At 46.0% G+C, this 25,131-nt stretch overlaps 1 protein-coding gene across 4 annotated transcripts in view; it reads left to right on the top strand.

Moving 5' to 3' along the window:
• Stk39 (serine/threonine kinase 39) overlaps positions 1-25,131 on the top strand; it is a 267,625-nt gene that overhangs the window by 83,204 nt on the left and 159,290 nt on the right. For all 4 annotated transcript variants that reach the window (XM_085681003.2, XM_048426001.3, XM_085681007.2 and 1 more), the window contains exons 6-8: positions 16,311-16,420; positions 16,660-16,761; positions 18,989-19,122. In XM_085681003.2, the coding sequence (XP_085537129.2) occupies positions 16,311-16,420; positions 16,660-16,761; positions 18,989-19,122 (346 nt within the window). The remainder of the gene's footprint in view (positions 1-16,310; positions 16,421-16,659; positions 16,762-18,988; positions 19,123-25,131) is intronic.

The following is a 25,131-nucleotide window of genomic DNA, read 5'->3' as shown; positions in this document are numbered from 1 at the left end:
ACTCTGCTAGGAACCTGCCCTCCAGCTATCCTCGTGTGTGTCTGGAATGTTAGAGGCCTATGTTCATTTGTTGGAGATGTTTTTGGAAGGGGTGATAGCCTGGGCTTGAACTTGTGACAACCCTGCTGCCCCTGCCTTCCGAGTACTGGGATTATAGGCATGTACCACCATGCCCAGGTAATTTCTTGGAGTATTTGTGAAAGCAGAATCTTAGATGCAGCTCTGATGTTTTAAGTGTGGTATACACAGTGTATCCATGACGCGGAATACCCGTTCACTCTAAAGGAGAATGAAAAACCCACTATTGCTTAAGTGGCTAAATCAAGGTGACAGACAGTGTTACCTTTTGCGAAAGAAGTGGGGAAGCTGAGAGGATCGCTCTGTCTTTGTGCATAGATGCAGGGACTTTGGTCACCCGGGAGTTAGACTATTCGTGTTACCCTTTTAACTCCTTTGAGTTTGAGCCAGATAAGGTATGGATGACCTTATAAAACCAATACAGTGGCTTAGGAAACTCAACTGCCAATAAAGTGACGCATTTTCTCTGTGTGTGTGTGTGTGTGTTTCCTTGGGTTTAGTTCCTCTGGCACTGTCCATTTTTTGGTTTGTTTGTCCCCCTCATACTCCCGCCCTGCCAAGGATTTTCATTCCCCCCGGGCCTCACCGAGTACGCTAGGCTTGTTGGCTAGTCAGCTTCAGGTACTTGCCTTTCCCTGCCTTCTCTAAGCCTGGATTGCAAGCAGTATGCCCAGAACACTTGCCTTTCTAACCTGACTGCTAGGGTCAAATGCTGGGTCTCATGGTTGTGTAGCAGGCATTTTCCCCAACTGAACTATCTCCTGAGCCCCCATCATGACTCTATTGTAAACATTTTCAAGTGGCCACAGTAGTAGGAATGAGCTGTCTTACCTACTTCACTTGACTTCGGTACTTTTCAGTCATTCGCTGTTCATTCTCTCTCTAGCCTTTCTCCCTTTCCTTTGGTAGCTTTTATTGTTCCTGTGGAGTTCGGTTCTTATGGCGTCTAAGTTAGCAGCTTATGTGTGTGCATTTTGTCAGCCCTTCGGGGACATCGTGTTCCTTACCCTAAAGGCTGGGGGCAGTTTGGAACCCTGCTTCAGCTCAGGAAGGGATGGGCAAAATAAATATGCGCCCAAACCTGAAAGTATCCAGCTGCCTCGAGCGGTCTCCTTGCTGAGTGTGGACCATCAGCTGGTTGGAATTCTCAGGCCATCAGTAGCTCTGTGAGGTCGGATAAGTAATCAAGCCCCTCTCTGAGACTCATTTCCTTTAAAAGGGATTAAACACTAATGCCTCTAACAGCCCTGACACACAGTAGGTACACAATAGCATCAACAGATGCTGTTCTGCTGCTGTTGCCATGGTTACTAGTGTCACTGTCATCCTAGCATTACTGTAGCCAGCAGGACCACACTTGCCCTGCCTGGAGATCATCTGTACCTCAGATTGTCTTGCGGGAATTCAGCTGTGAGAGAATCTATGAGTTTCAAGAAGGTTTGCCTAGTCTAGAATTTGGAAGAAAACTTCCCCTTAATCTTGAGTCAGGCTGAAAGGAAAGTACAACTAACTTTGTTTGGGGACAGAGCCTTCCTCTCAACAGCAGGGTCAGCATAGCAGCCAGTTGCCTTTGAAACGCAAAGACAGGTCAACCCGGGCTTTGTTCTGCCACTTGGTACCCTGCCAGTCACCTCCTCTCCTCACTCTTGTCAGACTGATGATCTGAGCTCTTTCCTGGGTGTCTGGAACACACTGTCCTTTTCCTCCTCACCCTTGGGATCCCCTGAGGTGAGGTTCCCTGCACATAGCTTTCTGTCTCAGACCTTCAGGTCCTTCTTTGTCGACTGTGAGGGGTGGCATGGAGTGTTGTGTCTCCGGGGGTGGGGGAGAGGGATGGGAGAAGGGGACACGCTGGGTTCCTGAGGACACCCACAGAAAGGACCTGTGTTTGGTGCTTATGAGGATTAGCTGGGTCGGGGCATGAAGGGCTGTGTTCTGTGTGTGCCTGGCACACAGTGAGGACTTTGTATAATAGCCCTTCCTTGTTTCCTTCTGTGCTTTTTCATGAGCTGTACTGTCCTGAATGCCTCCCGTGGTCCAGTAGACCTTTAAATCAGCAGTTCCTACCCCTTTGGAGCTACAGCTTTCTAGAATTCACTCTCAATCCCCCCACCCCGTTCTCTGAACTGAGTGCAATGTTGCATTGGTACAGATAGAATTTAAAGTGTCATTTTGAAAGTGTGAGGTACAGTGTAAGGTCATTGTGTTAAGAAGCGTTTCCTTTGCTGCCGCCCTTCCCATTTCATCAGATCACTGTGCCCAGCCAGACACTAGGTCACCAGCCAAACAAAAGCCAGGACCTTGGGACCTCGGAACTGGATTTGGGTTCTTAGCCATCACCTTGGGTGTGACCGTGAAGGGAAGTAGATGGGTAGGAGGGACAGAAGCAGAGACACACAAAGCAGTGTATGTACAAAGTTCTCTAGCTGTCTGCTGTGCTGTCTGAGCAAATAGTGATAGCTGTCCACGGACGGGCCTTGTCTGTTTTCCTCGGTGTATCCATGCATCCTTAGGCTACTATTTCTTCCAAGAAAAGTTAGGTAGAGGAGCTTAATTCTTACTTATTTCTTCAAATATATAAATTATTGTATGTTTTTTATGTAAATAAGCCACTCACTCTATAAACCTCTTGTTTTCCAAGGGAAGATGGCCACACCTGAGGAGGGGGGCATGGGAAACCTTGGCTTTATGATATATCTGAAAAGTGTGGTGAATAGGCTCCCACATGTAGTTCTGCTTACAGAGGTGCAGATTGTTGGGAACACAGGGATATCCACTGACTTGGGGTGTAAAATGAGTAATCCATGTGTACTGTGTGTCTCCTGTGTGAGGCCAGCTCTTGGGCACTAACTGTGCTCCGGATACACTTCCTCAGACCGTGGGAAAGGACCTCATAGTTCCGGGGGCCTCATAGTTCCTGGTGCAGCCCAGAAACAAAGACACAGAGTGAGAAGTGAATCAGTTGGGTCAAATAGAAGGTGGGTGCTGGAGCCCAGCTTCAGAGTCTGGCCTCCTGGCTCTAGAGCTTGTCAGTTCCCCACCTGTGGGCTTTCCACGAAGACCCCACTAACTCAGGCTTAAGTAATTCCAGTTTCCGATGGAAACTGAGCGGTCAGCAGCTTTGCTGAGTCTCTATGAATACTTTGGGTCAGAGGACATAGGCCAAGCATCTTCCTCCTTGCTCTTGCACGTGGAAATGCAGGCATGATTTGAGAACAGGAGGCATCTTGGTGTCATTTGAGTAGAATGAAGCCCAGAAGTGACACCATACTGTAAAGATTGGCAGAAGTCAGCAGTGACATCAGGATTAAAACCTAGGGATGGAAATGCCCCCTCAGGATGAAATCAGATGATTTCCACCTTCCTGCTGTACTTGGAAAACCCGTGTGTGACTCCCTCCCTCACAATCAACCTGGGTTGGGTACCTTGGGGAATGTAATCAATAGCTTTTGCCTTACTGTGTGATAGAAAGAGGAATGGCTGTTTGGAAGTCATGCTTTTCCCACGGCACGGCATTTATTTACTAATTTGATGTCCTCTCATATTGTCACAGAAAGCTCAGTGCCTGCTCTGGCAAGTCACTAAGCCTGTTTGTCCAGAATTCATGAGAGAGTATTTTGAGCAAATAGGAAGGACTCGTGAACAGGTCACATTGGGGTGGTCAGCTCCAACTCTGTTTATTGTAAGATTCTTCTAAACAGTGGCCAGTACAAATGTTGATTTCAGAATCTGATTTATCTATTTTTTTTGTTCTGCTCTGTTTTTGTTTCTGAGACAGAGCGTTGCTACTGAGCCCTTGGCTGAGCCTGTGTAACTCAGGTTGGCCTGGAGCTCACAGCTGTCTTGCTGCCTTAGTCTCTCATGCTAGGCTCAAAGGCACGTGCCACCATCACCAGCCCAAAACATGATTTCCAAGGACCTTTCTAGATGCCTAGTGCTACATTATAGATGATAGATGTCATGCTCATGCATTCACATGCTCTTGCTGTTTTGGGGTCTGTGGTCTGGATGTCTCTGGGACCCCCTACACTCACGTGGGACTCTGGTTGCCCCTAGGAGTAGTAAGTGATGCAGGTGGAGCTCTTGCGATGGGGGGAAGAGAGGTGACTTTAAAAGGAGCCTGCGAAGACACGCTTTTCCTCCCATGGTGCAAGGACGCCTCCTGCAGGCTTCATGTATCTCCCAGAGAGCAGGACCACACCAGGTGGAATCTGTTGGTGTCTTGATGTTAGATGGCCAGCCGTCTGAACACTGGAGAAGCAGATTTCTTCTGCCATGAAGTTACCTAGTGGAAAGTTTGTTGCAGTTGTGTTATGGACTCCAACTGTGTTTATGTCTGTGAAGGCCTATTTCCCATCTCTAGACTTTGTAACTGAGAATTGAGTCTGGTCCTTAGGTAAGCAGCACAGGACACTGGAAAGTTACTCACACCAGCCTCCATTTAGCCAGCAAGGTGTGAGATCACATGACTTCCTTATACACCGCTTCCTGGGAGGGAGATAATGTATTTTTCATCCTTAAACCCATGGCCAGCTCCTGCCTGTGTTTTGCACACTGAAATCTCCCTGATGCAGACCTGTAGAGAAGCCTGCAGGGAACTTCTGCTTTGTACATTAGCATCAGTCTCAGGGAGACAGAGGAGGAGGGGCGTGGGATTTGAGATCCAGGTCTGCTGGGCTATTTGTGCTCCTTCTGTCTTTATGGACTTGGATGGAGGTGGCTGGAGTTGAGCAGGTGTTTCTTGTGTTTAGGGAACAGGCTTTGAGGTGGGTCATACGGAAGCTCTGCTCTGGAAGGAGCCTTTGATGAGCATGGGTGCGCTCTGAAGGGAACCATGGCATCTTACTGGGTAGCTGCTGGCGGTATGTCCCGATACCTGACCCCTCTGGTGGGCTCCGAGGGTTCTGATACTGCCTGGGGAGCCGTCCATAGACCTGGTGTTGCTCATTCTGGCGTCATAACCGTGTAGTGTGCACAGACCTGGATAATAAAACACAGGGCAAACACAGCTAACTGTTCCTGGTGTGTGCCTTGGGGTGGGGGCAGGAACCTTACTGATTTGGCGTGTCGCCAGATGACAAGGAAGTGGTTAAAGGGCAAGGCTCCGTGCACTCTGTCTGACCTCCTGCCCCTTTTGCTCTTCCCCTTTTGTTTGCCTTGTTGATTTCTTCACTCTCACCTGAGAGGAAGTCTGTTGTGTGTGTCTGCCCGTGTCACTGCTGGCACGCAGCTTAAAGTCTGTCGGTGGGATGAATAAAGCTCCTAAGGAAGGCTAGCAGAGGGACCACTGTGACTATGTCTCCTCTCTTCTGCTCCTGTCCGCCCTCAGGCTGCTGTTCTTGAGGCCCCTCTTCACTTTGCTAACACAGTCTCTCCTCCAGCTCCAGCTCTAGAACTTGTTCTCTGTGGAACCCAACCCTCCCCTCCCCTTCAGTAGTCCAGCTTCGCTTGGTTAAGCCTGTAGGAAGTTTGAACACCGTCTCTTCACAGCCTAACTTGGCTCTGTCTACCCCACGGCTCTGCATGGATCTTGGGTTCCTTATCATCCCTCTTCCCTCGAAACCAGGTAACTCCTAAAGGTAGACACCCTGTTGTTCACCCCTGCTTCACCGGAGCGTACCTGACAGCAGGAAGGGCTTCAGGAAGTTTTGGTGAATGGGATCTGACTGGCAGACCTTTTAGATGCCTTGTCTCACGCAAGTCAATGAGCTATTTGTGGCACAGGGCTCAGGTATAGGCATAGCTGATGTGTCATCTGAATGAGAGCCTTTGTATTAACTCACCAGGGCAGAGGGTGAGAGTATTTAAAATATCTAGGCACATACACAACTGCATCTTCCTCTACAGCTGAAAGCGGGTTTTTGTTTTAGAGACAGGCTCTCATTGGTTACCCAGCTGTCCTTGAACTCATCATTTTGCTTCTGCTTCCTTAGTACAAGGATTGTAGCTGATGGGACAATGAACCCCAAAGAAAGGTAGTTTCTTAATTAAAAAACAAATGTTTTACCTCTATTTTTGGGTATGCTCTGCTGCAAGTGACTATCAAGTAAATGCTGATGAGCTCGGAGAAAGAGAAGCAGAGAACACAGGGAACCTCAGAAAGGGACCTTCTAGGCCTAGAAAACAGATACATAGATGAACTAGAATATTTGATGAGTGTAGGTTGCTTTGTAGTCATCCACAATACTTGTTTTCAGATTCAGGGGCAGTTTATAATTATGTAAATTGTATTAGAATTTGATTAATTATGAGAAAAATCTCACAGACCAGTTCTTCATTTTGTTCAGCAAGTAAGGACAGTCAGTTAACGTGGCTTCTTGATTGGGGATTTCGATAGATGGTCACATTTGATGAAAAGTCTTTTGGGAACCAAGGATGTGATTGGTTCTGGAAATCGGACTTTTCGGTCCATCTGTACCTTGCCAGGAAGAGTCGTCACCTGGGAGAGACTGTAGGCAACCTCTGCTCTTAGCCGCTGCTAGCATCGGCTTGGGCAGTAATTCAGGGAAGCTGACTGGGTGAACCCAGTGCCGAAGAACCGCTCTTCCCTGCTGCTGGAGTCCTTCCTCAGCTGTGCCCAGTGAACTACATGCTGGGTAGAGCTGAGCATCAGGGAGGTAGATGGGACTCAGTCTCCTCCTCTCTCTCTCTTGCTGCTGTCTTTCCCTCTTTCTCTCCCTCCTTCCCTCCCTTTTTCCCTTCCTCCTTCCCTCCCTTCTTCTCTTTCTTCCTTCTTTCCGGGACTTTAATTATCACCGTTAGGTTTCATATATTATCAAAAAAAAAAAAAAAAAAAAACCCTGGAGATCTGAACAATAGGGTGAGACTGAAATAAGTCCATTTGTACATTACTTTTTTTTTTATTTTCCAGTTTCTTGTTTGTTACAGTCTGTTCTACCTTGGCAAAAAGTGAACATTAGATGCTTGGGTTTAAGGTATCTTAAATAAGTAGTTGACATATATTAATCAAGCATTTACACACAATCCTCTGAGCCGAGAGAGTGGCAAGCCATGGAAATGTAGTTGTCATCAAACATGCAGTGAAAGTCAAATAGGCAGAACACACGATATTACATATGTTTTTTAAAATTATTTATTTATTTATTTATTATGTATACAATATTTTGTCTGTGTGTATGCCTGAAGGCCAGAAGAGGGCGCCAGACCTCATTGCAGATGGTTGTGAGCCACCATGTGGTTGCTGGGAATTGAACTCAGGACTTTTGGAAGAGCAGCCAGTGCTCTTAACCTTTGAACCATCTCTCCAGCTCCAGTACATATGATGTTATGTGTACATATGTTATATGTGTGGTGTTCATGTTTCAGGCAGGTGTTTGCCTGTGTGTGTGCATGGGAGTGGAGGCTAGAAGCCAACCTTAAATATCTTATTCAGTTACTCGCTGATTTGTGTGTGTGTGTGTGCACATGAGTTTGTGTGGTTGTACTTGCCCATGCGTGACCTCACGGAGGGAGGCAAGTGGTCAGTGTTGCATGTCTTCCCTTATGTCTTCCCAGCTTACTATTTTGAGACAAGTTTTGCACTGAGCCTCAAGCCCAGCTAGACGCCATGCCTAGCTTGATAAATAGCAAATAAAGATTAAAAAACGCCGAGCAGCATAGTCTAATCGTTAATCGTTTTCAATGTGAAATTTTCCTTATTGCAGATTTGCGATCCTGCAGATTCCTTGACTATTCCATTATCCTCCGCTAATCCTTCCTAGAACTTTGCGGAAGTGATGTCAGCTGTTTCTTTGAATACTTGTGGCAGCTGGAGTCATTTTCATCATTTCCCACAGGGGCTGTCTCTTTCCAGTGTACCGACAGGCTGGTGAGGTTTCGTAGACGCTTCTGATAATAGAGCCCGTTCAGTAGAGATTTACCCGGGAAAAGATCACCTGCGGGTGAATAAATGTTGCATGGGAAATTTAGAAATATTAATATTTGATCTAAGATGCATATGCCTGTCCTTTCGGATACGGCCAGCTGCGGGACCCTGGTGACTTCAGAAGTGTGACTCCGGCTGTGGGAATGATACGTGTATGATATATTTACCTTTGAGCTGGGCTGACAGCCTCGCAGCGTAGGCTTCACAGGTGAGGGAATCTGGGGGCTGCTGAGCAGTTATGGACTCGCGTGTGGAAGGCACAAGCAGACTGCTCTCAGATCTCCTCAGACCACCCTTGCAGTGGTTGACATTGAGCCCCCACCACGACCCCCCACCCCCGGGGAATTCTGACAGCTCAGCTGCTCCAGGGATCAGTTCCTTTAGCTAGAGGGTCGACAGCATGATATCCAAGGACCTATCTTGTGTCAGACTGTTGGAGTGGCTCCTCATTAACTCTAATCACCAAAGACATCCCCGGTCCTATTCTAAAGTGTGCAAATCAGAGGACCGTTTCGGGCCTGGAGGTTGGATTAAGCCTAGTTTCTGTCTGTGCTTCCCACTGATAGAGTGTATTTAAATTAGCCCTCCTGTTCTCTGGGACACTTGGTTCTCCCTTGTTCACAGTAAGTGTCATAGTGAATAGAGGTTGACCATTGTTTAGTGTATTTCTAGACTGGAGAAAACAGACTCCTGCTTGGACCGTCAGCGAGGCTGGCCTAGGACTCCAGTTTCTTAGCCACACTTGAAGGGAACTGGTTGACTGACGGCAATGTTGAGAACCAACGCCGATGATGCCCTAAGTACCTGTAGGTTTGTCTCTTATGTCCTTTATTTTTAAAATGTGAAAGACTTCCTTTAGTGAAGGAAGAGATGTCATCTTAACTTGTTGTTAGAAAACGTTGTAAAACTTGCCATTGTCTGATGTTTCAAGACAGTCAGGACTGCCCCTCTCTCATGCATCGGTGGGGAACATGCATTTGTCCTGAGCAGCTGACAAGGGACTCTCCGGGGCCCAGACTCAGGAAATTCCACAGAATCTTGTTTTTAGACTGTGCTGACCTCAGACACCATACTGTGGATGGGGGTGTGTGTCTCAGCCAGTCAAGCTAGATCCGACCAGTGAGCACCATTTGAATGGAAGAAGGAAGAAAGAAAATGAAAGACCTGAGCCTGGCAGGCCGCAAAGGTGTGAGGACAGCACTGAGGTTGTTAGAACAGTCTGGTGTCTCCCGAAACCCCTCGGGCTACCAGTCTCTCTGGAGCAGGGCAGGCCGTAGGGATGTAAGCATTTGATAACTAACTGTAGGCCAGTTGCTCACATGCTTATCGGCTTATTAAAAAGATGGGTGCGTTTAAGGTTATTGTTTTGATAAGATGAGAATTTCACTCTTGGTTCAACAGCATCTTCCTGAGTGGGAGAGAGATGATGAGGGCTGTAAAGTTCTGTGCCTAAAATGCAGTCACTACAGGTTCTCACCTTGACCCACAGCCTCTCCCTGGAGCAGTTGCTAATGATGGGCAGTTAATAGGAGTGTGGTTATAAATTATTTTCATGGACTTAAAAAGATTCTGTCAAGGGCTGACCGTGTGTCCTGAAAAGATTCTGAATCCTGGCGACGGCTGACTATGCTTGGCTGCTTGGTCTTCAGGCCACTGACCACAGTTGAGAGCCACCGAATTAGGCAGTTCACTGCCACATGCCATTTGTATTTGTATCACCCATGGAATTAGCACACCACAACATATGAATGTATTATATACATATGTCCATGCATTCTTTTCCCCCACATTCTCTTCTTGTGACTGTGATTCTCTTCGTCTACGAGGTGAACAAGGGAAGCTGCGGAGTTGCTGTGCATTGAGGCTGTCCAGGCACAGTGATTGGCTAGGACAGTTCAACTTCGGTGTGCATTGAGTCGGCTGAGCATCTTGCTGTAGTGCAGGTTCTGTCCAGTGGTTCTGGCCTAGGACCCGCGACCCTGCTTATCTGAGATGCTCACTGGTGACGTTGCTCATTTCAGCCTGTGGACTGCACTCTGAGGGTCAAGACTAGAATTTTTTTCTGTTTCCTAGAAATGCGTTGTACTGGTCAAGGTTGTGGCATTATTGCTCCAAAGAGCAGCCAGAAGTACGACTTTGCTTTCAGTCTTGCTCCATCCCTCTTGAGACACTTCTGCAATTACTCGTTTTGATTTATGCCCCTGGCATTAAAAGCTGTGCTAATATTGGAGCTGTTGTATAAGCAGAAATTGTACCGTGTATTAAACTATTTTCTTGCTGATTTTTACCAAATCCTTTTGGGAATTGAAACAACTTTGGTCTTTGATGTAATGGTTAACCCTTGGAAGTCAGCAGGTATACCAAGGCATGTGGTTGGGTTAGAGGAAGACAGGACACTGTAAGAGTTAAGCCTTTGGGTCAGACCATAGAGTCGTCGTCTAGTGAGAGATTAAGTACTGAATGCATTTGACTGTCTCCCATAGCCAGGAATCTTGGGCACACGGTTTCACAGTTGCTGCAGGGCATCATGAAGGTCATGACACTTTCCTGTTTCCTCTCTGTGTCTGCTGCGGGCTGGAATGTACCCGTCTTCCCGGGCTGCTGTTAACTCCCTGCATTGTGTCTCGCAAAGGAAGAGGAGTTTCAAAAGCGAAGGAGTCTATTTAGGTGCAGACTTTCCCACCAGAATTTGCACTATACTCCCCTCCAATCTCCCCTTGGCTTTAACAGGCTCAGGCCAGTCACTGGCACCTAGGAACCCACCACTTGTTGCTTTAGATCTACTTAGATATATACCCCGAAGGCTAGCAAACAGTCCAGGCTGTGGTAGGGCGGTGGCCAAACAGTGTGTGCCGCAGGATGAGTGGTGTCAAGAACCTAGAATCTTCTAAACTCCCCAGTCGGATAGGCTCATGTAGTGGGCATGCCGAAAAGCCACTGTCACAATAGAGGGGAAATTGTCCTAAGCACGGGGGGTATCCTTTCTAGAAGGAAACCAGCCCCGATAGGTGGCTGCTGTCCCAGGTCTTGCCACATCTTGGCTCTATTCCCTTAGCCTTGAGTTCTGCTCCTGGCCCCGAGTGAGTGGTGCTGCCTTCTGAGCAGGTTTCTGGAACCCAGAGGTATGCTACTCACTTGGACACTACAAGTGTCCCTTCTACCTCCTTCGAGGAAGCTGTCCCAGGCTCTCCTCTGTTCTTCAGTCGCAGGGCAGGTTTTCCAGCTGACAGGAAGCAGGCTGTGGCCTTTGGGTTTCCACTTTGACCTGACTCTCAGTGCCCGGAGGCCTGATGACATTTTGATGATGGCATGGCTCCAGGAAAGGGAGAAGTAGTTGTGATTTAATTCATAAGCAACAATAAGCTGGTGGACAAAGACCAGGTTTAATCACTCATTATAAAAGTAACACAGGAGTGGTTACTTGGTCAGGTAAAGAAGCTAATGGCACTTGGCTGGCTTTTATGACAACTGGGTAGGCTGACATTGGGAAGCAGTGATACAGGAAGCCAGGTAACTTCACAGACACGCTGACTTCTCCCCTGGGAGGCGCTTCCTCGTTCTTCAGTGCCAAGTGTGGGGCACCGGTCGGGGAAGGGGGTTGACCGGAATCAGAACTGTACTTTAGGAAGAATAGTCTTTGTGCGATATGTAGGCTGGACCGCACTTGGAAAAGACGCATCTGACCCTGCAATTGCGGAAGCCATGGCGCTCCCTGTCTTGCTTTTTCTTCCATCTCCAAGAACTGGGGGTAAAGGGCAGCAAAGTCTCATGTGCCGATTTCAGTCATGATTTTTGGCGCATGCAAAGGTCACGCTGTGGAGTATTTCCTCACATCTGGTCTCCCCGGAAGGTCAAGTGCGTCTGAAGCACAGCTCTGCAAGCCCATGGTGTCTTGGCCCAGGGCTTTTACCCTACTGAGTATGGAGTAGCAACGGGATCCTCCAGTACTGACAAACACCCCAGGATACACTGCCATACACCCTGGTATAAACAGACACTGAACTTGAACCATTCCACCTTCTCACTCAGCTTTTTGGCTTTACAAAACCTTGACCTCCGGTAACAAAGACTGCTGGTAGCTAAGACCTCTCAAGGACCGCCCTCCTTCAAGGCTATGGGGACACCTTTCTCCCTTCAGCTAGCATATACAGGACACTAAAAGTTTAATGTTTGTCTTATACATTGTGAATAATCTCTAGAAAGCTCTGAACCAACAAATGTTAATTCTGGTTTTCTCTAGCCAAGCACAGGCAGGTCTCTTTTGTCCTTATATTTGGCAGTGGTAAGCCAAGTCTACGCAGGAATACCAACCCATACTCATACTTATAGAGAGTATGAGTCTATATTTGGACCCAACTGGGATTTTGTTTTTCTTGCAAGGTGAAGAAAAGCTTTCAAATTCTGTTCCAGAGAAACCCTCCGCTGTCACCAGTAGAAGCTGTTTGCCTACCTCCATCAGGTTTCCGGACAGCTCACTCTTCATCCTGATCATACATCCCTGGCCTTTGACCTGGCTCATGCTTTTCTAAACTTAGACAGAGAGAAGAGGAATGTCACCAGGGCTCCAAGGCCCCCTCCTAGGCCTTCACTAGGAGGCCAGCTGAGCCTCTGGGCTGTGGGATTGCAAGCAGTCTATCACACCATAGTGTCGATTTTAGACACTGTCGCAGTATGACTGGCAGACTGGTTTTGCAGGCTACATCAGAAAGGCGAGGTTGCTCTTCCCATTGTTTTTGTTTTCTTTTTTAAAATGTGCATTTGTTGCCAACAGTAAAAAACAAGAGAAGCCTGTGCTTAAGGACTCTGGTGTTTGTTTTCTCTGGGAAGCCGGGAACTGAGCAGCTGCAGGTCTATTTCCTCTCCTCCTGCTGAGTGGCAGAAGCTGCCTTAAGACCTGGGTGAGAGGTCGCTGAGAATGAGCGCCAGGTCTCCCTGTAGGGCTCAGCTGTCCTAGCCCCAAGGCTGAGCACCAAGTGTCCTTCATCTCAGGGACTGGGGACTCTCAGGACCTGCCCTCCTTTCAGTTTTCTCGAGACCCCTGTAGATACTTGAGTTTTCCGCCCTTGGAGCTGTCAGACAGTTTTTCTTCTGGCTCCCAGTTAGTGCTTTGCCCATGCTGTGTCTTTGTCTGGGATTGGTTTCCCGTTAGCTTCTTTGTCCAACTCCTCACCTCGCGTCCAAGCCACGTCCACGGCCCATTTTAGATATCGTCCACGGTGACAGTTACAGCTCGCGTGTTCTCCCACGAAGACATAGATACCTTTAATTTCACAGGTGCTGCTGTTGTGTGTTATTTCATGTGTTATTCTCCTGGGATGGTAATATCTTCCTATCCGTAAGCACGTCTTTCTCACTCATATTTCATTGTCTGCTACTGAAGGATGCAGGATGGTGAATTAAACTGAGGGCCTGGCTGTGGGGGAAAGAAAGGAGTGAATGGATTCAAAAGACTTTGGAGCATCTCGTTACTAAGATGACGATTTGGTCTGTCTTTTTCCTTACAGTAACTTTTACCCATACCCTGCAGAGGCATAAAGCCTCGTGTGTAGCGTTGGATGCTTTATTTACAGAAAAATGTACGCGATTTCTGACTTAAGAGTGTCTGGTCCGAGTCCCTTCAGTTGTATGCAGGCGCCCCTAGGACAACCTGGCTTTTCACTTTCCTGGGTCTCCCCTGTCCCCCCAGCACTGCCCCACCCCCATAGTACACACCGTCACATGTATACTGTTTAAACAGAACAGAGTATACTGGTTTTCCTGTTTGTATAAGTACACTATGTACTTTTGCCAAAGGCTCTGTTCCTCAGAACAGATAAATGTTCTGTGTACATATTAGCCATACATAGAAGCAAAATGTGGCTGTTCTGCAGTTGTGGTGGTGAGTGGATGTTAGGATGGGTGTTTTCTGCTTCTGGATTTTTTTCCCCTGAGCTCTAAAGACATTTAGCCATCTGTTTTTGACTTTAAAGTAGGTGTTCTGAGCTGAGGCTGTGAATAAGTGCGTGACTCATGTAGATCACGGAGGACGATGGAGGAGGCACAGCCAGTGTTTCATTGCTACCATGGATCTTTCTCAGCTATTTCCCAAGCTTTTCCTGTATCCTGTAAGCAGGTAGAATTTTGAGTAATCGAAAAGTAGTAGCTATAGTTTACTATCTTTTAATGCCGTTAGTGTGAGAGCTGAATTTTTCCTCAAAGCAGCCTTTATCCACATCATTCTTTATAGATAATATATTTATTTAGTGTTATCATATTGCAATATCATTCTAATCAAAATAGAGTGTTAATTTCTCTTTTGAACTTCATTTGGGAAGTACAAATTAAATTGAGATGTATGTTTTGAAAAGCGTTAGGATAGTCACATCCTGCAGCCAGGGGTAGTAGGCATTTGACAGCTCCCTGACCCCTCCGGGAGCTATGCAATGCAGCCATCCCCGGAATTGTAGAGTTGGATCCATGCATGCAAGTTAAATTGTGTGGCATTTTTAAGTAAAACTTTTGTTCAGTATTAACATGCAAGTAGCAGCTGGAGCAAAGACGCCACCTTCCCATTTTCCTTTTGTTTACTTGTAACCAGTGTCCTGTTGGGAACTGAGTATGTTTAACCATAAATAAAGTCAGCATATGTTCCCACTTATGGGACTGGTTCCAGGGCTGCTCAGTCACACCTGTGCCGATCTAAAGCCAACCCTCATATGCTCTCAGTGTAGGCTTGCGCTTGAGCACGTTCCTTGTAGTTGCTCGTATGCTAACAGTCAACCAAGGGGACCGGCGAAAGAGAATTATACCATGGCTGTGTTGTAACAGTCATCCCGCACAGAATCCCGCACTGTGCTGTGTGTTGCCTGCCTCCCTTGGTTGTCAGACCAGGTCCTTACTATGTAGTCCTGGTTGGCCTTGAACTGGCTATGCAGCCCTGGGTGGCCTTTGCCTCCCGAATGCTGGGATTAAAGGCACATATCGCTGCACCTGACCTTTGCGTCCACCACTTCACTCTCCAGGGATAATTGGTGTGGCTGTTACCAAGAAATATTTGTAGTCCAGAGCAGTTGGTTTTTTAACTTATAAGCTACTTTCACTCTATATGCAAATATATAGATGAGGATGCTCGAATTAATAAGCAGCAACTGTTCACTGTCCACTACAGAAATTATTTGTCTATATGCATGCACAGTAAAGCAAGTTAACCTCACATACCAAATTTCTAACATATAATGAGTATTAGGAAGAGGATTACGTTTTTGGCCAGTGAGATGGCTCAGTGTGTAAAAGTGCTGGCCACACAAGCCTGAAGGATCTGAGTTTGTTCCCTGAACTCATGTAGAGGACCTCGATACTCCAGAGGGCTTCAGTAAGCCCAGTGCTGCAGTGGAGAGGAGGGAGGTGGAGAAATGCCGGCAAGTAGGTGAGCCGGCTAGGCTGTAGCGTACAGCACTGCAGAAGCAGCAAGAGAGACTTCAGTACGGTGCGAGAGAGAGCCAACTCCGGAAGACTGTCCTCTGACCTCCACCTACATCGATACACTCACGTGCATGTACATACATGAACCGACACAGACACATCCATTCATGTACACACGTAATAGTAAATGAAATAAAGTAAGAGATTAGTTGAGTTCCACGTACCGTTCAATCTGCATTTAACGAAAACTATCCTGGAAGCAAACTTTGAGAAGCCCAGTGTTTGCCGACTCAGTCTTTCCTTTGTGTGGTGATTGCAGAAGGATAGCTCTAGGCCTGTTGTGAGATTTGTGTACCTGGTATGTGGCTTTACTTTTATGATCTTGGCCAAGATATTACTATATACTATTAGTCCAGGACATGGCGATATGGAATGGATTCACTTTTTTTTCTTTAAAAACCTAACTTTTTAAACATTTGTAACTTAGAATTAAATGGACTAGAAAAAAATCACAAGAAAAGTATAAAAATAACTATACTGCCTTCTCCTCTTATTTGCTCAAGTTGTATTCTAGTTATTGATTAAGAAAAAACAAACTTAGACGAAAGCCTAGACATTTTATATTCAGGACTTTGGATGAAATATGTTTATGCTTTCAATGGTATGGTATTTTTAAAAATAATAGTGACTTTTGGTACTTTTCCAGTGGAAAACGTTATATGGTGTTGTGAACTTGCTGGCCCATTACCCCTAATGGCATTCGGCAGTGTAGATGGCAGATGTCAGATGTCAGGGCAGCCCTGGCTTATTTCTGAGAAAGCTCCGAGAATGTGTTTGCAGCTATTCGTCACCATCCTAAAGCCCACCAGGGAGAGGAGGGGTTGCGATCCGAATTCATAAGCCAGGCAGAGCATAAAATAAGGTCGGATTCTTTTTCTCCTTCCAGATTTTGGGGTAAGTGCTTTCTTAGCGACGGGTGGTGACGTGACACGGAATAAAGTCAGGAAAACATTTGTTGGTACCCCATGTTGGATGGCCCCTGAAGTCATGGAACAGGTAAAAAAAAAAAAAGCTTGAATGTCGTAGTAATGTAATACATCTTATTGATATATCTACATAGTGTATGTCTAATTAGCAACGTACCACACGTCTGATGTACTATAGCTGTGATATATTGTGATTGTGTACATCACAATCATCGCAGTAGAATGCATCCTGCACCTTGAATGTAGTGATGTGTGCCGAGCCTGCCTGCGACATCTGTGTGAATGTCCTTTCTTTATCTTTTCCCTCAGGTGAGAGGCTACGACTTCAAGGCTGACATGTGGAGCTTTGGAATAACTGCCATCGAGTTGGCCACCGGAGCAGCGCCCTATCACAAATACCCTCCAATGAAAGTAATGGCTGCCGGGGTGACTGGTCGGGTTGGAACTGCGATGGGGGCGCCTGGGTTCTCTGGTTCTTCCGAACATGCTTATTTTCCTCTTAGACTTGTGGGAGTTAGCGGAGGAATGCAGCCAAATGGAAGGCTGACTCATGCTCTCATGCCCCGAATTAGCAGAGGTAGCACAGTGCCCCGCTTTGTGACTCCGCGCAGAACTGGAGAGATTCACGGCTCTGCCTCTGAAAGAGCGGGACAGTCTCAGGTCTCCCCGCAGAGTCTGAGAATGTATCGGAGGGCTGTTACGTTTGCAGATGGATTGCAGGCTGCTTTTCTCTTTAAATAAAGACAGTCTATACCATTTTCAGCCTGCTCACAGCGTGTGCTGCTGTGGCTCCTCTGAGATGAATGAGTCACAGTGTTTGGAAGCAACATATACTTTGGGTACTATTTTCAGGTTTTTGTTGTTCTTTGTTTTGCTCTACCTCTGAAACGGTCACAGCATTTTAAATTCTCCCCAGCTCTACCTCTGAAACGGTCACAGCATTTTAAATTCTCCCCACCGGGTTTTCTTTTAAGGTTGCAATTAGTTGTTCGCTGGAAAGGCCGAAGACATTTTTTTTTACTAAGCTCTAGTCTGTGCTCATTTTATTTTTCATATTTTAATTTTTAGAAAGTTTAAAACGATTAGAATATGATGACAACAAGGTTCCCTGGTTATGCTGGCTCAGACAGTGGGCAAAGGGTAGAGCTTAGGGGTAGAGCACATGCTTAGGAAATGTGAGGTTTTGGTTTGAAACCTGGTTATTTGCCAACCCCTGCCTCCCAAATGTACTTTCTTATTGTAGAAAACCTGGAAGTACAAATAAGAATAGCAAGGAAGAATAGTCACCCACGACTTCACCAGCCACAAATAATCTCTGCAGATATTTTAGTGATGTTAATTTCTGATTTTTCTTTTAAATTATTTTTGTCGATTATGCCCAGGACTTCAGTTGTTCTGAGAAGACAGTGCTGCTGAGCTACACCCCTGCCCTGTTCTATTTCTGTAGAAATGTTTAAAAGAGTAAAGATGCCAATGATATACTTAATGCATATCTCTTCATCTCTATGATTGTTTTTAGCAGAAAGTTTGAAACTGAAGTTTAAGTCGTAGAAGAAATTTTATGGAAAAAATACTAGAGAAACTCAGAGAACTTTGTCTTTTACCCATTTTTTTAATTTTTATTTTTTACTATTTGTGTCTCTCCATCTCCCTGTCTCCATTTATTTTTTCCACCTGAATCTAAGAGGTCCTTGTTAATCCCAGCCTGAAGTCCAGCAGGCCTTTTTTCAGGAGTTCACAGTAACCCACATTCCCTCTTTGCTGTGGTTCTCCACAGACATCAATGACGTTTACCGCTCATCTATTCACATGTCCCAAAGTGTCTGAAAGGAGTCTTGACATGTATAGAATTTGCATAAATTAGGGCTGATTTGTGCATTAAGGGGGCTTATTCATTTTGCAGGGCACTAGTGTGCTATGTACTCACTCTACTTGCTTTTGCCATAAATAATTCCCTTAGTATGAGAGAGTTGAATTATTTCCTTTTGACATGAAACCGTGGCTTGTTTTGTCCCCTGCCGTGTCGCACAGACTTTTGATATGATTGTAACTTTTTTTTGTAGCTCATAATTACATCGTGACCGTCAGTCTCTCCTTCTTTCAATTTTTACCAGGCCCCTTTGGCAGTTTTCTCATTTTGTTTTCTCTTTAAGAGAAAATCACGTTACCTCCTGGGATACTGCGGTTTTATTTTTAGGGTTGCTGATATGTTGCAGGAGCCCTGAGTACAGCAAGTTCTGTACTTATGAATGGCCTTCACACTTGAATGTCCTTTCCTCTCCCAACTACCACTCTTTCCCAACCAGCCTGCTTTGCAGCAAGTGTTCCCTGAGGTCCCGTGAGAGCCGCTTCCCAGAAAGTTCTTTCCCTGTGGCTTTGAGAGATCATTCTTAACACAGAGAGCATATTTCCTAAGTCCCGCCAGTGAGAATCACCAAGCTTCAGGAGGGTGTGGGCAGATTTGTAAAAGACAAATGGATCCTTTCAGGACTCAAGCTTAGGGGCATTAATTATGGGAAAAGCATGTTGGTACCCTAGCCAAAGAAGGACTTTGATCTTTTTGTGAAAGAAAAACTAAAAATTCCATTGCCACTCATGTCCAACTGAGAGCATCTCTCCACCTTTCTTTTGGCTGCAGGTGCTAATGTTGACTTTGCAAAATGACCCGCCCACTTTGGAAACTGGAGTAGAGGATAAAGAAATGATGAAAAAATACGGCAAGTCCTTCCGAAAGTTGCTTTCACTGTGTCTTCAGAAAGATCCTTCCAAAAGGTATGTGGGACCCAGTTCAGGACCTAAGGACCTGCTTTGAATCCCGATGAAACTGTGCTTATGGATGCGGAAAGGTTGCCTTGCCCTGGCCCCTGGTTGTTAGAGAAGACAGAGTCCATGGAGGGAAAAGCTTGTGCAGGACTAGGGGAGAGGAGGAGGAATTGTTCTTGCCCGTGAGGTATAGGCACTGTCACCAAAAGAAAGGGAGCCAAGCACAGCTTTGAAGGCCTTGCTGGTGGTGAGGGCAGCTGGGCTAGTTCCCAGCACTCATAGGTTGTGCTGACCTCTCAGGAGGGGAACATCCGGCTAGCCTAGCTCCAGTCTGAACCAGGCCGAGGTAGTGGATTTTGCATGAGCTTTCTTTTAGCTGCAGAATAAGTTGTGTGACGGGCTGTTTAAAAGATTATCAGCGGGGAAAAGCTTACCTAGAAAGATTAATCATGTCAACGGAAGCAATTGTTTCCTCCGTATTCTTAAGTTACTGCCCTGTACTGAGACAACTCTTTGAATCTTTCTTCCTTTTTAATCCTGGGACTTCGAAATAGCCCTGGCAACTGACAGTGGAACCCAGAGCCTCTTAAAGTGCAATTGAAGTGATGCAAATCACAGACAAACCTTGCTCCTTACAGAGGAGTAGTTGTGTGTCACCGACAAGCCTTGCTCCTTGTAGAGACATGGTTGCCTGTGCCACTCTCCCAACAGACCTGGAAAGTTCTCCGTCTATCATAGGTCACCCCAGGCTCTGATTTTCTACTTAGCTCAAAGCAAAATAATAATAACTTTTCTTTCAGCGGTCTCCCTTCCGGAGATGAAACCCTGTTGTTAGAAGGTATTGATGCATTCTATGTTGTGAATTCTTTCTGCAACTTCCTGAGCTTCTTACCTGTTACACAGTATCTCTGCCCGTTAGGCTGTGCTTCTTTGGCTTTAGTATAGTTGCTGTGATCGTTTGTGATTATTTGCTGTTGCAGATCTTTAAATTATTTCTTGCAAATGATTCCCACAGACCGTTTGTGCTTGACATTTCTCTTGTCCTGATGTTTGGTTTATAGGGATTCTTTTTTCTCCATCTGTTGCTTGGCCTTTCCCTGGGGTTACCTCTCCCCCCTCCTCTTGGTGGGAAGGCTCTTAGATTTTACTTTCGTTCTTCAGCGTCTCCTTGTCCTTTCCTTGCATTTGGCGTCATTACCGTAAGGCGATATTTGTCACTGTAGAGACCTGGTAGAGCTTCCACACCTGGTGGGAGCTGTCTTTGTGTTTCGGGATTCTGGAGCGAGTTGAGATCCACCTAGTGGCTGTGCTGAGTAATGGCACACAACTCAGAAAAAAAAAATCCAGTTCCTTAGGATAGAGTGGTAGTGCTGTTAGTGACAGTTTGAGATTTGCTCAAAATAATTTAGATTTATGTGCAATGTATTTAACAGACCATTTTTGTTTCTTAATAAACTTAAAGCCTTTTCCGGGTTCTATTCACTGTTGAGTTCAGATACTGATTTCCTCTGTGTGTGTCTGTGAGACAGCGGTGGAGGAAGGAGGTGGAGACACAGGTCTGGATAAGGCAGCCACAGGCTTGTGTATCCATCTGGAGGGAGGAGATGGAGAGAGGGGTCTAGACAAGGCAGCCACAGGCTTGTGTATCCATTTGGAGGGAGGAGATGGAGAGAGGGGTCTGGATAAGGCAGCCACATGCTTGTGTATCCATCCGGAGGGAGGAGATGGAGAGAGGGGTCTAGACAAGGCAGCCACAGGCTTGTGTATCCATCCGGAGGGAGGAGATGGAGAGAGGGGTCTGGATAAGGCAGCCACAGGCTTGTGTATCCATCCCTGCATGAAGCCTTTCCCTCAGGGCACTTGCTCTGTGCTGCTCGGCTTGTGTGAGTAGCTGAAGGTCTCCTGCGTGCATTCTCTATAACTGTACAACCGTTCTCTAGTAGAGTTAGAGTTAGAGACAAATAGTGTTGCGTCCACTTCCCCAGCGGCTCTTTCTTCCAGTGAAGAGACATGGGCATTGAAGATAGTATGTGAGGAGTTTGGGAGAAGCAAAAAACACAGAAAAACTCATGAATTGTGAGGAGAGGAAAAAGTATATTGTTAAGTTTACCTTTGTAGAACATGAAATTAAAAACACGTTCAGTATGAAGTATACAAATAGCATCTCTGCCCACGACAGACTTCCAGAGTGTTGGCTATTCAGAGTGATTTTCATCGCACCTGCCCTTCTGCTCTGCTCACGCTGTTTAAGACTTCCCGCTATTTCTGTTACTTCTTTTCTTTCCTTTCTCTTTCTGCTGTTTTTCAACACTGGATTGGATTCCTAGCTCTATTTTAGCCTCATTCTCAGGACTTAATTTCCTTGTCTCTGTAATGTGTCTGGCAAGCCCCATTTCGGAGGGTTGCTCTGGGGCTGCAGTGAAAAGGCACCGGGGCAGATAGCCGAGCGCCTGGAGCTGGCGTCAGAGCTTGGCAAGGAGAGACATCCAAGTGGGTTATAGCGTTGAAGGCAAACTTCGATAACCTTTGTGAATATGTGCTAGCTGCATGTAGCTCATCTCCCTGTGATCTTAGCGCGGTTAGTAGGCACCAAAACCCTAGTGATGCTAAGAGGCTTGAGCAACCAGTGACAAGCACAGTGGCAGAATAACCAGGACATAGATTGAGTCCCGTGCTCGCATGCCAGACTCTGGGCTTTCCTCGTGTGACATGAACCTGAGGTGTCAGAGCCTGTGCCCCAGGGAGGTTTGTGCTTTGCATTAGCTCAGGCAGAGTTGCTTGTATTTGCATAGCAGAGTGCTTTGCAATTTCCTAATAAAATGAGCCTGACGTATAGGTTACACATCCCCCAATGATGGCAACCTGTAAAAAGAGCCGGCATTGACTGAGCACTAAGAGGGCGGATGTTGCATAGATAAATGCGCCAGCCATGAGTTAGACTGGACTATCACTTTGCCAAGGGAGGGAGGGCTGCGCAAAGCAGTTCTGCCTGAGGTCAGGAAGCGGTTAGAATTTATTAAAGCATGTAGTTAGAGCTGTTTAGACTGTATAATACTCATCCTGAATCCTTGGAGATCCATTTTAGGTCTCAGCGGACTTGGGCCCATCCATATGTATCCGATGAATCCACTGAAAATCTTCTGAGCATGCTGGTACTTGCAGTGTTTTGCAGAACACTGCATCATGTTTTAGGATTTCAGAATCAGTCAGTGTTCATAGCCTGGACCGTTCTGGCTACTGGTAGCACTGTAGCTCTTCTTGGGAAACAGTGTTTCTATTTATACTACCTGTTACATGGCTGGGCGGTGGTTGGCAGCCTTGTGGGAGGTGGCGGGGCAGATCCCCTGCTCCAGCAGAACTCAGCTAAAGACAGGCAGGGTATACGGCTGCGCAGTAGGCCTACCGTTGTAGTTTCTGTTGGAGAAAACAGCAACGAATAAGTAGCCAGGCATGCAAACCTAAGTTCAGAAGGGCACCAGGCACCTCTGCTTGTCTCATACTTCCTCAGTTCTCCTAGTTCCCCTTCCCCTACTTTCCTATGGAGGTTAGCATAGCACACTCTACCCCAAAGCTGGGAACACTTGAGCTGACTTCAGTATAAATGGACCCAGTAACACTGTTCAACTGTTTTCTGTATTGAATTAGAGTGACTTGAAACTTAACAGTCGTGCCTATTAAAGACAAAAACAAGCTCCCCAAAGGAAACAAAACAAAATCATAAAAAAGAGTGTGGGCTTTTAAAGCCCTTTCTCCCCCTTACCTTATGTTTTTTTTCTGATGAAGGGTAAGGGTGGAGTGGAGTGGGGATAAAAGGTTTTTTTCTGCAATATGCTTTTCCCCTTTCCTTTTTTTTTTTTTTTTTTTTTTTTTTGGTTTCCATAGAAATGACCTTTCTCAGGAAGGGAATGAATTTTTCCAGTCCCATTTCTCAAGGTCAGTCCAGCATTCCACAACCTTCTATCCACCTAGGTTTAACATTTGACCTTTAGTCGGCAGAAGGAGAATGAGGGGTACTGAGGAAAAGGAAAATCTCTTTGGGTCCCCACCTGTGCCGTGTCCCTCCTCTTTGTTTTGCTGCCTGAGCGTCGTTTTTACTGCATTTCCCTCTTTTCCTCACTGTGTCGAACAGACGCTTCAGTGCTGGCTAAACTTAGCCACAGGAGTTACAGTCCTGGCCCAAATGTCTACCAGCATTGCCTTCACTTCATGCTGGGGTGTGAAATTGAGCTACAGAAGTTTGCTGTTCTGTGCTGGGCACCAGGAATATAAAAATGAAATCTCCAGGCTCTTTGCCTCAGAAGGGCTCCTAACACGGTAAAGCGGAGCTACCGGAGAGGGAGCACAGATTGAGATAAAGTGGGAAGAGTGGGAAGACACACTTAGCACCAAATCCGGAGCAGTGAATTCTACTCATAGATGCTGGGAGAGAGATCCCTAAGATGGTGGCATCTAAATTGTTTCTTGACTCATGAACAAGGTGGACTACTTGGTTATGAAACATTTCGAAGAAACAATCTCAAGGAAAGCCCAGGGTTGTGAACGAACGGAAGACAGATCGGAATGCCCTCATGGTTGAAGGGAAAAGTGTGCAAGGTTGATGACGACAGCCGCAGAAGATTTGGAATCATGGAGGAGACAGCCTTAGATGATGCGGGATCACGGAGCTTGATTTAGTTGCTTTCAGGAGCCCGTTCTTTAGAGGCTTGGTAACACAGGCTGAAGATGAGAGGGACGAATATACAGCAAAATAGTAACCAGTGCATCATGTAAAATGGCTAGGTCTTTTTTCATCTCCAAGTTCTTTGGCTTTTAAACAAGCTATAACTCATGCATCTAATGAATTTACCAAGGGTAAATTATTATATAATTTATATATATATATACATATATATATATATAAATTATATAATATAAACTATAGCCCTCCCGTCATTAGACCCTTATTTACTCAAAGCAGTTATCAATTATCAACTGTTGTAGTGGGTGCATGACTCGGGCTTCTTGGAGAGGTGCCTATAGCTAATATTGTTAAAATTTGAAGGAAGTGGTAACAATCAGAACACAAATCTTCCTTGCCCAGAAATACAGTTGATGACTTTGTAGACTTAGGCCGACTGTACCTGCCTGTGCTTGTGGAAATTCTCGGTTCTCCTGGAGTCTGGACTCTGTGGGCCTCTCGGGGAAGCCTCTCAGCAGCAGCCGTCTATCATTTAGGCACAAGGACAATGTCTACGTTTGTACCCTCCTCCCAGTATAACCCTCTTTGTACTTTAGCTAGCCTTTGCGGAAAGTCATGTCCTGTGATGCTTGCTTCGCCCTTCCAAATTGATATCATTGGAATTTAAAAACATGGAGAACAGTGTGAGCAGCGGCTCCACGGTTACTTCAGTCTCGCCTATTCCGGCAGGATTAGCATTTCCCATCCTTTATATTATCCACATTTTAGTTACTGAATTGTTTGACAGTAACAGACAACACTTCACCGGGTGTTTCTTCCTATCAAGTAAGGTCTTGCTTCTGCATAATGATGGTGTCTTTCCACACTGAAGAAAATGAGCAGGATTTTGTACAGGTGTCTCCTATGTGGTGAATTTGCAGCTCTATCTCTAAATGTCTTTGTAATTTTTTGCTACTTTCTTTCAAACCTAGTGCTCACTCAAGGGCAGTGAGCTACATTTAGCTTTAGATTTTAAGTCTATTTTGATCTAGATCTGTTCCCTCATCTCTTCCACTTTTTCCTCTTGGAAGATGAGGGATTCATTGTCTCCAGATTATCTATCTTACAACCTGCCCTCCCTCTGCCCCTCCTCCTCCCTTCCTCTTTTCTCTCCCACTGCCTTCCTTTCCTTTTAGCGTTTTGGATGCTCGGCGAGTGCTTGCCCACTGACCTCCATCTCCAGCTTATATGGATGGGTATTAGGGCGGCTTTCCTCCTCATACCCCTCTTCTACAGATACAAATAGAGAAAGCTCATGAAATGGATTCTTAATTAAGGAATTATTGACAGAGGAAGCTATT

This window comes from Myodes glareolus, chromosome 21, assembly GCF_982192425.1.
Source record: "Myodes glareolus chromosome 21, mMyoGla1.1, whole genome shotgun sequence".
NCBI lineage: Eukaryota > Metazoa > Chordata > Mammalia > Rodentia > Cricetidae > Myodes > Myodes glareolus.
This window is presented reverse-complemented; position numbering and strand designations above follow the sequence as displayed.